Source organism: Nomascus leucogenys, chromosome 12, assembly GCF_006542625.1.
Source record: "Nomascus leucogenys isolate Asia chromosome 12, Asia_NLE_v1, whole genome shotgun sequence".
NCBI lineage: Eukaryota > Metazoa > Chordata > Mammalia > Primates > Hylobatidae > Nomascus > Nomascus leucogenys.
This window is the reverse complement of record NC_044392.1, coordinates 50,527,457-50,539,518: the sequence shown is the minus strand read 5'-3', so window position 1 is coordinate 50,539,518 and position 12,062 is coordinate 50,527,457. Positions and strand designations below refer to the sequence as shown.

Genomic DNA, 12,062 nt, shown 5'->3' with positions numbered 1-12,062 from the left:
AAAACAGTATGGAGATTCCTCAAAAAATTAAAAATATAATTACCTTATCATCCAGCAATCTCACTTCTGGGTATATGTCCCAAGGAAGTGCAATCAGTATGTCAACGAGATAGCTGCACCTCCATGTCCATTGTAGCATTATTCACAATAGCCAAGATACAGAATCAACCTTATAAAGTGTCCATTAAAAGATGAATGGATAGGCCGGGCGCGGTGGCTCAAGCCTGTAATCCCAGCACTTTGGGAGGCTGAGGCGGGCGGATCACGAGGTCAGGAGATCGAGACCATCCTGGCTAACACGGTGAAACCCCGTCTTTACTAAAAATACAAAAAATTAGCCGTACGTATTGGCGGGCGCCTGTAGTCCCAGCTACTCGGGTGGCTGAGGCAGGAGAATGGCGTGAACCCGGGAGGCGGAGCTTGCAGTGAGCCGAGATCGCACCACTGCACTCCAGCCTGGGGGACAGAGCAAGACTCCGTCTCAAACAAAAAAAAAAAAAAAAAAAAGAATGGATAAAGAAGTGTGGTATGTATTGTATTCCATACATAATGGAATACTATTTAGCCTTAAAAAAAAAAAGGAAATTCTGTCATTTTCAACAACATGGATGGGTCTAGAGAACGTTATGCTAAGTGAAATAAGCCAGGCACAGAAAGACAAATACTGCATAATCTCATTTACATGTGGAATCTAAAACAGTTGAACTCATGAAAGTAGAGAGTAGAATGGTGGTTAGCAGAGGCTGGGAGGAGGGTAGACAGGGAAAGGGGAGATGTTAGGCAAAGAGTACAGAGTTTCATTTGACAAGAAGAATACATTCTAGCAATTTATTGCATAGCATGGTGACTACGGATAATAATAATAATGTATTTTATATGTCAAAATTACTGAAAGGGTAGATTTTAAATGTTCTTATCACAGTGAAAGGATAAGTATGTGAGGTGCTGAATATGTTAATTAGTCTAATTTAATCATTCTGCAATGTATATTTGTATCATAACATCACATTGTACTCCATAAATATACACAATTATTATTTAATTATAAATAAATAAAAATAAAACTTAAGAGTGTATGACCTAAGAGTGTCATTTTTATACAAAATAATATGTCAAATAAATAAATATATGATGCTAGCTTACAAACAGAAATATTACATAGTTACAGGACTTAGTGTTTTTTTGTTTTTTTTTTTGAGACGGAGTCTCGCTCTGTCGCCCAGGCTAGAGTGCAGTGTCGCAATCTCGGCTCACTGCAAGCTCCGCCTCCCGGGTTCACGCCATTCTCCTGCCTCAGCCTCCCGAGTAGCTGGGACTACAGGCGCCCGCCACCACGCCCGGCTAATTTTTTGTATTTTTTTTAGTAGAGACGGGGTTTCACCATGGTCTCGATCTCCTGACCTCGTGATCCGCCCGCCTCGGCCTCCCAAAGTGCTGGGATTACAAGCGTAGGCCACCGCGCCCGGCCAGGACTTAGTTATTTAAAGCAGTAGGGTTAAGGTCTTACCAGCAAGTGTGCTTTGAAATAAAAACAAAAGCACAAAATGGGAAGTGATAGTCAAGAAACAATATCTGGCCACACTATGTGGGTAATAACGCCTTTTTGCTCCTCGGCCATCCCAAATGTGGCCCTTCCTCAGGAGCTTGTGCTCATTTGCCCTTGGCCTGAGACCTTCACTCTATTATGTATTTTGCTTGCTCCCTGGCTTCCATCAATTCTCTGCTCAAATGGCACCCTTATCCGTGAGGGCTTCCCTAACCCTCCTGTCATATAGATAGACTTCTTACCACCACCACCACCCAGGGCCCTTCCTACTGTCCATGCCTTCCATTATTTTTATCTACAACACTTATCACCATCTAGCGTACTACATATCTGCTTGTTTATTTCCTTATTTCCTGTCTCTCTCACTATGATATAAGCTCCATAACAGGAATTTTGTTTTGATTCCTGCTGTATGGTACCAAGAACAGTATCTGGCAAGAAACAAGTACATAATATTTATTTATTTATTTTTGAGATGGAGTCTCACTCTGTCACCCAGGCTGGAGTGCAATGGCACAATCTTGGCTCACTGCAACCTCCGCCTCCCTGGCTCAAGCGATTCTCTTGCCTCAGCCTCCCGAGTAGCTGGGATTACAGGCGCCCACCACCACATCCAGCTAATTTTTGTATTTTTAGTACAGACGGGGTTTCGCCATGTTGGCTAGGCTGGTCTTGAACTCCTGACCTCAGGTGATCCGCTCACCTTGGCCTCCCAAAGGGCTAGGATTACAGGTGCGAGCCACCACACCCAGCCTAAATATTTACTGAAAACACTGCCTGTAAGAACACAATTTTGAGAGGTAGAAAACAGTACTCCTTTAAAAGCATATCGCTCGAGTGGCAATCCAATCTACCTTTTCCTTGTATTGTTTGCCATAGGTTTTCTTCCAGAGATGCCAGTGGTGATCCAGGGTAGGATCTTTATGCAACTGTGCCACTGCAGAGGAGCACACCAAGAGCACACAAACCAGCCATTTCATTCTGTGTAAGGAAAGGGAACATAGGAAGTGTTGCTATTAGCTGCATATGTTGTGACCGCATGATTTCATAAGAGTAAATAACAATGCAAAGTCTATCAAAGGGACAGACTATTAGAAACAGGATTATACAGGAAAATTCCTGGGATATATAGTCAGAGGGAACAGCTGCAGATTTATGTCTGAAATACTACTTCCAATGCTTAGTAGCACTTTAAAAAGTGATTTCCAGGAATTTCCCAATATCTGGTAAACCAAACACATCTAGAAGGTTAGAAAACAGGGACTTTCCAGGATTTTCCAACAAATCTAATCAAAGGAAATCTCTTTCTCTCTCTCTCTCTCTCAAAAAAAAAAAAAAAAAAAATCATCCTTAAGAGAGACAAACTCTGAAAAATCAGTTTATCTCCTGAATTTTTGAATACATGGGCTCTTCTTAACTGAGCTATTTAAATATCCAGTCTTTACAGATAGTTAAAAGACAATTCTCATCTATTGCTTTCACATCTTTAGGTAGGTAATTTTCCTTTTTATGTTTTTTTCAATGATCAGACATCTGTTTCAAATGAGGCAATTAACTACTCTTCAAAATGCCACTTCTGTATTTAATTCAAGAGACTTCAACAGAAATTCAGCGACTAGCTCCCTCAAACTGGATTCTCTTTCTTTTCCATTTCTTTTTAATTGAAAACATCTGGAATTTTCAACATGCGAACCTTTAAATTATATTCCAAAGAAAGCCATGTTTCAGTCTCAACTTAGATGCTTAGATGCTCAAACAGACATTAACTTTTTAAAAATAGAGAGGAGGCAAATTGAATGACACGATTTTTTAGTTTACTTCCTGAAACCAAAGATTTAAAACCTAGCAGGCAGAACAAGTTACAAACACAGAGTGTTTGAAGACCAAATGGGAGAAAAAGAACAAACAGTACATACGTGATAGAACCAGCAGGTGCTCCCACAGTAAGAGTCCTTGAATTAGTGGGCTCTCTTCTAAGATTTCAAAGCAACAAGGAGATTTCAGTTCAATTGACTTTAAAAGAAATTGGAACTTGTCACATGAGGTACTCATAATGAGGAAGTGAACTTTCATTTCAGTTTCGTTTAAAATCTAGCTAGTACAGTCACCTCTAGTCATATCCCTATGGTCCTGGGGACAAAGTGGATACAGTAAGCCATCAAGAAGAGCCCTTGTCTGAGCCCGGTGGCTCATGCCTATAATCCCAGCACTTTGGGAGGCTGAGGTGGGAGGATCACTTGAGGCCAGGAGTTCAAGACCAGCCTAGGCAATATAGTGAGACCCTGTCTCTGCAAAAAAAATTTTTTTAATTAGCTGGGCATGGTGGTGCATGCTTGTAGTCCCAGCTGAGAGGGAGGCTGAGGTGGGAGAATTGCTTGAGTCTAGGAGGACAAGGCTGCAGTGAGCCATGATTATGCCACTGTGTTTCAGCCTGGATGACATATCAAGACCCTATCTCAAAAAAATTAAATTAAATTTTAAAAACACCAACTTTTACATGGAAAACATTTAGTTATAAAGAGATTAAGATAAAGCTCCCCAAATCCCAGCTCCTTCTATGATTTCCTAGGAAAACCTGTCTTACTGCTTTTAACACAACTCATTCATGATCTGATATTGTCTGGTTCTCACTCAGCCATTCCTTCGTTCTTCAACTCAAAATGTCTTTATTAATATATACTATATGTATAGTTTAGTAATATGCGTGTGTGTGTATGTGTTAGTATATTCATGGAAAAAAGGATACACTCAAATATATCCAATTGAGAATGGTTACCTAAGTGGGGTGGGAGCAAGATGAACTACCATCTTTTAAATTTGCATTTTCCTAATTACTAATGAGGTTGAGGATCTTTTCACACATTTATTGACCGTTTGAATTTTCTGTGAATTTCCTGTTCATCTGTTTTGCTCATTTTTCTATTGTATTGTTGCATTTTCTTAGTGATTTGTGGGAGGTGTGTGTGTGTGTGTGTGTGTGTGTGTGTGTGTGTGTGTTTTCCGAGACGGAGTCATGCTTTGTCTCCCATGCTGGAGTGCATTGGTGCGATCTTGACTCACTGCAACATCTGCCTCCCAGGTTCAAGCGATTCTCTGCCTCAGACTCCCAAGTAGCTGGGATTACAGGCACCTGCCAGCATGTCCAGCTAATTTTTGTATTTTTAGTAGAGACAGGGTTTCACCATATTGGGCAGGCTGGTCTTGAACTCTTGACCTCGTGATCCACCCGCCTCAGCTCCCAAAGTGCTTGATTACAGGTGTGAGCCACTATGCCCGGCCAAGGTGTATGTGTTTTAAAAATGTATTCTGGCTTCTAATCTTTGACAGTTATATACCCTTAAAAACATCTTCCCCTAGACTTCCACTTGTCTTTTATTTTGTTTTTTCTTCCTTTGAATAAGCCTATGAAATTCCACTTCTCCTTTAGCCTTGTTTGTAGTGAGTTTTTCTATATGAAATTTTTTTATGTTGAGGTAGAACATTTTATTCAGCTTTTCCATATAATCAATCTATACTGTTTGTGTTTTGTATAAGAAAGTTTTCTTCATCCAAATGTAATAAAGATACACTCATCTTATTTTTATACTTTCAGAGAGTGTTTTATTTATCTTTTCTGTGGCTACTGCTTTTAGGTGTTTAATTCACCTGGAATTTAGTTTTGTGTATGGTATGAGGTAGGGAGCTTATTTTATTTGTTTTCCAATTTTGATTCTACCTCTATCATACACCAAATTCTCATACATAGATAGGTCAGTTTCTGATCTCATGAAGCTGTTCTTTTTATCTATTGCTACTTCAGTATCACACAGTTTTAATTCAAACAGCTTTGTAATATGTCTCGATGTCTGGTGAGGCAAGTCATCTAGGCCACCCTATCTTTGTTCTTCTTTTTAAACATTGTCTTTGCATTTTGTACTTGTTAACTCTTCTTTATATGAATTTTTTTTTTCTTTTTTTGAGATGGAGTCTCGCTCTGTCGCCCAGGCTGGAGTGCAATGGCGCAATCTCGGCTCACTGCAAGCTCCGCCTCCCAGGTTCACGCCGTTCTCCTGCCTCAGCCTCTCTGAGTAGCTGGGACTACAGGCGGCTGCCACCACGCCCGACTAATTTTTTGTATTTTTTAGTAGAGATGGGGTTTCACCGTGGTCTCGATCTCCTGACCTCGTGATCTGCCCACCTCGGCCTCCCAAAGTGTTGGGATTACAAGCGTGAGCCACCGCGCCTGGTCTATATGAATTTTTTGAATCAGTTTATCAAGTTCCCTGAAAAACTGTTAGAGTTTTTTGCTTTTTTCTTTTGGAGACAGGGTTTCATTCTGTCACCCAGGCTGGAGTGCAGTGATGCAATCATGGCTCACTGCAGCCTTGACCTCCTGGGCTCAAGTGATCCTCCCGCCTCAGCCTCTGGAGTGGCTGGGACTACAGGTGCACACCACCATGCCTGGCTGATTTTGTTTTTTGTTTTTTGTAGATAAGGGGTTTCACCATGTTGCCCAGGCTGGCCTCAAACTCCTGGGCTCAAGCAATCTGCCCACCTCGGCCTCCTAAAGTGCTGGGATTACAGGCATGAGCCCCCACATCTGGCTAATAGAGTTTTTATTTGAATATATGCATAAATTTAGGGAGAAGTAACATCACTATAATGTTGATTCATCTCAGCTGTAGTAGACATGTTTGTCTTTGTAGCCATACAGGTTTTTTTTTAAAAGATACTTCTTATGGAAAATTTAAAACACATGTAAAAGTAAAGCTAGTAGTAAAATGAGCTGCCATGAAACCATTGTCTTGTTTCAACAATGATCAGTACATGGCCAATCTTATTTTATTTATATTCCCACTCCCACAACCTGAATTATACTAAATAAATTCTAGACATTCTGTCATTTCATATGTAAATGTCCCTGTGTGTGTCTTTAAAAGACAGAGACTATTAAGCAAATATAATACCACAATACCATTATCACATCTAAAATAAATGAACAATAATTTTTTTTTTTTTTTTTTTTTGAGACAGAGTCTTACTCACTTGCCCAGGCTGGAGTGCAGTGGTGTGATCCCAGCTCACTGCAATCTCTGCCTCCCGAGTTCAAGCGATTCTCCTGCCTCAGCCTCCCAAGTAGCTGGGATTACAGGCATGTGCCACCATACCCAGCTAATTTTTGTATTTTTAGTAGAGATGGGGTTTCACCACGTTGGCCAGGCTGGTCTCGATCTCCTGACCTTAGGTAATCTGCCCACCTCAGCCTCCCAAAGTACTGGGATTACAGGTGTGAGCCACTTTATTGTCATAAGAAATTAAGACAACAGTTTCTTAATGTCATCAGACATCCTATCAATGTTCACATTTCCTGGACTGTCTTATACATTTTTTAATAGTTTGTTTGAATTGAGATTTAAATAAGCTCCATATATTGTGAAACCATTGAGTTATGTTTATATCATTATGAATTCATGGATTTAAACATATTTGATGTGTTTCAATCCATTCCAGTTTTATCCTTATTGATATTCATATTGTCTCATTTTTGGTCTGTAGGAATTTATTCAAACTGGCTATTTAGTGCAGACAGAGTTTGTATATAATATTAGCACTCTTTAAAAGCTTCCTTTCTTTCTAATATGACAGGCTATTGCAGGTTTGTCTTGAACAATTCCTGCCCCAGATCTGGAATCAGCCATTTCTCCAAGGAGCTCTGGTTCCTTTTAGTGGAAACAATGTTTAAATACCATAATCTAGGAACTAGTAGTGTTTGGGATCGCAGATTGACCATTGTTGCTAAGCCTTTTCAGTAGATAGAGCTAAGAAATATCTTTTTTAAAAAAATTAAATAGATCACAAGCTAACACTGATACTTCAAATTCAAATTCAAGACTATAGGATTTACTCACCCCATCAATCTTATATCTGCACTTCTTTTCAAACATGCATAAAAAATCTGGGTTCTCTAAAATATCAACTCAAGTACTTGTTTAATTTATCCTGTAAAATTGCAGAATAACAACAACAAGCCTACGCCAATAAGATTATTAATGAAAACAAATTAGAGATTTTAAAGTGGAGGGGGACAGGTTTTTCTCCATTAAGCCTAATGTAGCTAAGGATGTAAGTCAATTACTGTGTTTTGAAGTCACCTGGAATAGTTCCCTGTATGGTTATGCTCCACCTCCATACACAGGTTTATTTGTTTCATTTCACTTCTTTCTTTTAGGGATTGCTTTTTACACTTACGTAATTTCATTTTATAATTATGTAAAACATCTATGTGTATCCAAAGTGAAATCAACACAATGAGGTACATTCAAAGAACTCTAGCCTCTCCTTTTGTCTGTTTTACACGATTTCCTTTTTTCCTTAATTGGTAATCATTTAAACAATTTATGGTTTATCTTCCTATTTTTAAAAATATGCAAATATGCCTATATATTAATAGTCTTTCATCTTAAGTGAACACTAACATATTATACATACTTTTCTCTATCTTGTTTTTTCACTTAGCATTTTTTTATTTCAGTCAATCACTTAACATTTTATTAAGAATAATTATTCAGGTGAAAGAGATTAGCAGGTGTCCTTTCAGTGACGTGCTGGGTATTATTTAGTGGACCTTTACAGGAATTGTTTGATTCTTTTCAGAGTTAAGTTGTAAAAAACTGATAACTATGCAAATGATCCCTATACATGGCAATGCAAATAAATTTTGTATTGTAGATTTTACTGAATAGAGAAATAGAGAATGTAGATCTCTGTCAGTCAAATTCTTTTTTTTTTTTTTTTTTTTTTTTGAGACACAGTCTTACTTCGTCGCCCACACTGGAGTGCAGTGTGCGATCTCGGATCTCAGCTCACTATAACCTCTGCCTCCCAGATTTAAGCGATTCTCCTGCCTCGGCCTCCCCAGTAGCTGAGATTACAGGCGTGCACCACCAGGCCCAGCTAATTTTTGCATTTTTAGTAGATACAGGGTTTCACCATGTTGGCCAGGCCGGTCTCAAACTCCTGACCTCAGGTGATCCACCCGCCTCGGCTTCCCAGAGTGCTGGGATTACAGGCATGAGCCACCGTGCCCAGCCTCAAATTCTTATTTGAACTGACTTTAATCTTACTGATCCCTTATTAATTAATGAGTTAAAGAATATCTTTGATGTGTTCATTGTATATTTGTTCTCAGCTTTTTAGAAATTATACTTCAGCAATTAAATCCTGATAACGCCACAGTAGTATATACAGTGTTCATTTATTTTTATGGCCACCTAGCATCTTTTGAACAATATTCCCATGTTTGGAGAATTTCCCACGTTATAAATTTTGCTTCTCCAAGTTGAAGCCAAAACTCCATCTTCAAGGCTCCAATGCAGTTAAGGCACAGACATGAGACCTAGCCTTTGCCAGTCAGGCACACCTGTATAGAACATCATTTTGCAAGTGGGTAAGTGACGAACCAGAAGTATGTAAAATCCTCCTTTTGGTGAGAATGGCAGTAGAGGTGTCTCCCAGCAGCAGCAGCACCAGCAGGAGCAAGAGCAGCAGCAGATATTCTAACATCTGGCCCCCAGTGTCACCTGTTCAAACTGTAGTGTTTATGTCAAATATTGTGTCTGCTCAGTGGCATCATAGGTTAAGCAGTCCTCTCTGTGTGGTTTTGGTGATGTTTGTGGTTACACAATAAACAAACCTCACCGACTTTCTGGCCTTTAATAGGTTCTTTGAGTTTCCTGCACTTTTTTTTTTTTTTTTTAGATGAAGTTTCACTCTTGTTGTCCAGGCTGGAGTGCAATGGCACGATCTCGGCTCACTGCAACCTCCGCCTCCCGGGTTCAAGAGATTCTCCTGCCTCAGCCTCCCAAGTAGCTGGGATTACAGGCATGGGCCAGCATGCCAGGCTAATTTTGTATTTTTAGTAGGGACAGGGTTTCGCCACTTTGGCCAGGCTGGTTTCAAACCCCTGACCTCAGGTGATCCGCCCGCCTTGGCCTCCCAAAGTGCTGGGATTACAGGCGCAAGCCACCGTGCCTGGCTGCTTCCTGCACTTTTTAAATAAACTGTAGTACCCGGATACATGAACCCAGTATTGACATCCACAGCCGTGTTGAGTTTGGAAAAACAAGGGTGGAGTGTCAGAAGCTAGAATGGGGAAGGTGCTTTTCTCAGGCTGCGAACACAGGAAACTCAAGAAGAAAGCTATTGTGGAGCTCTCAATAATTTCAGGTTGCCTTCTCTATCCTTCTTTACACATCTGATCTCATACCTGATGTTTTTTGCTTTTAGCCTTGATACCTTTATATGTATTTCTATCCACAGAAATAGATAGTTCAATTTCCTTAATGAGAAATTAGCATAGGAACAAATTTCTTTCCATCAAGATTAAAATGGTAGACAACTGCTTTTACAAGGGAGCACGTATTTTTCCAGTCATTATTTCTCTGTCAGACGAGGTCTATAAATCTACACTCAGTACAGAGCATAAACGTGGTGATTAGGCAACAGCACACCTTCTGCCTCCATTCCTGGGTATTGCCTACATGGAATTGTATATGAAATTATATCTCTAGCTGTTTCCGGTAATCCTCTACCAAGTGGGAAAAAATTTTGGGGTTAATTGTGTTTTCTAGTGGTACTCTAAACCGGATTCAGGACGGCAGCGGCCATCTAAATGTCTTCCCTTATTTCTAAATCCATAAATTAATTCCAGATTTACCAAGAAACTAAGTTGAGTTGGTCCCAAAATGAAACAGGGCTCTCAGGGACATACCCACTTCTTCCCAGCCTGCCTTTGGACTCAGTAAGTAAGCAGAGACTGTGTTTATTTGTCTGATACACATGACCCCTGGTTAATATGTAGGTTGTAGAAGAAACCAAAATTTTACTTATGGAAGGCAGGGAGAATAGAGATGAATTACCTTTTGTGACAAAAAGAACAAGTGACATATTAACTGCTATTGTATTTTCTGTTGTCAGGACGTGGGCTGAGTAAAAAGCTTAAAAGCTTTTGCGTATGTCTTGGTTCTGCCATCTATTGGTTATAAGGCCTGGAGCAAGTGAGTTAACATGCCCATGGCTCACTTTCCCTATGCATAAGTAAGGAAATGCTGACTTACTGGCAACTAAACAGTGGAAGACACCAGCAATAGAATGTAATTATAATATTGCTCCATGAGATGGTAAGATTTTACAGTTCCAACTAATTATTCCTGAGTCCGTTCCTTTTGCAGAACAAGTTTCTAATAAAGTACTCAGGATTAAGATAGATGATTATGAGCAAGTGCTACCATTTAGGGTATTCATTTGAAATACTAATGCTCCCGGCATTTTTTATTTTTATTTATTTATTTTTTTTTTTCGAGACAGAGCCTTGCTCTGTCGCCTAGGCTGGAGTGCAGTGGCATGATCTTGGCTCACAGCAAACTCTGTCTCCCGGGTTCAAGTGATTCTCAGCTTCCTGAGTAGCTGGGATTACAGGCATGCCACCACGCCTGGCTAGTTTTTGTATTTTTAGTAGAGACGGGGTTTCGCCATGTTGGCCAGGCTGGTCTCAAACTCCTGACCTCAGGTGATCCGCCCACCTCAGCCTCCCAAAGTGCTGGGATTACAGGCATGAGCCACCACGCCTGGCCAAGAAAAACATCTTTAATACAAAAACACAGAAAGGTTGACAATAATAGGAAGCTAAAAGCTAGATCACACAAACGCAAGCAACAGCAAAATGTGGGTATAATTATTCAAATATCAGTCAGAGTAGACTTTAAAGCAAGAAGCATTATGAGGCTAAAGAGGGAACTTTCATAATGATAAAGAAATAAATGATGAAGAGACCCACCAGGAAGAGATTATAATCTTAAATCTGTGTGCTCCTCAAAACATGGCCTCTGAGTCCCATGAAGCAAAGATTGCCAGAGCTAAAAGGAAAAATAGACAAAATCTGCAATCATAGTGGGAGGCTTTGAGATACCTCTTTCAATAGCTTGTAGAATAAGCAAATGGAATAAATTAATAACGATATAGAAGATTTGAATAACGCGATTAATGAACTTGTCCTAATTAAGATATCTAGAACCTGTTCTCAATAACAGAATCCTTTTTTTTTTTCACCCAAGCTGGAGAGCAGAGGCAGGATCATGGCTCACTGCAGCTTTGAACTGCTGGGCCCAAGTGATCCTCCCAGCTTAGCCTCCCAAGTAGCTGGGACCCCAGCCCCAAGCCACTGCACTGGGCTCAGAATATTTATTTTGAAGGGCACGTAGAATATTTAACAAAATTGACTCTGTATGTGCTGGGCCATAAAATATTCAAGTGATTTAGAGTATGTTCTCTGACCACAGTGAGATTAAGCTAGGCTCAATAACAAAAAGGTAATTAGAAAACCTCCCATTTAAGTGATATACTTCTTAATAACCATGGTTATTAAGAAGAAGAAATCATAATGACAATTAGAAAATATTTTGAACTGAGCAATAATTTTTTAAAATGACATATAAAAATGTGTGAGATCCAGCTAAACCAGTGCTTGGAAAGAAATTTA

General features: G+C 39.7%; 1 protein-coding gene across 1 annotated transcript in view; it reads right to left on the bottom strand.

Moving 5' to 3' along the window:
- Nucleotides 1-11,410, bottom strand: part of CTSS (cathepsin S) — a 45,518-nt gene extending 34,108 nt beyond the window's left edge. The window contains exons 1-3 of the mRNA XM_012511097.2: nt 11,361-11,410; nt 3,463-3,559; nt 2,401-2,527 (exon numbers count right to left, since the gene is read on the bottom strand). Of these exons, the coding sequence (XP_012366551.1) occupies nt 2,401-2,526 (126 nt within the window). The 5' untranslated portion in view covers nt 2,527; nt 3,463-3,559; nt 11,361-11,410. The remainder of the gene's footprint in view (nt 1-2,400; nt 2,528-3,462; nt 3,560-11,360) is intronic.
- Nucleotides 11,411-12,062: the final 652 nt, after the last annotated feature.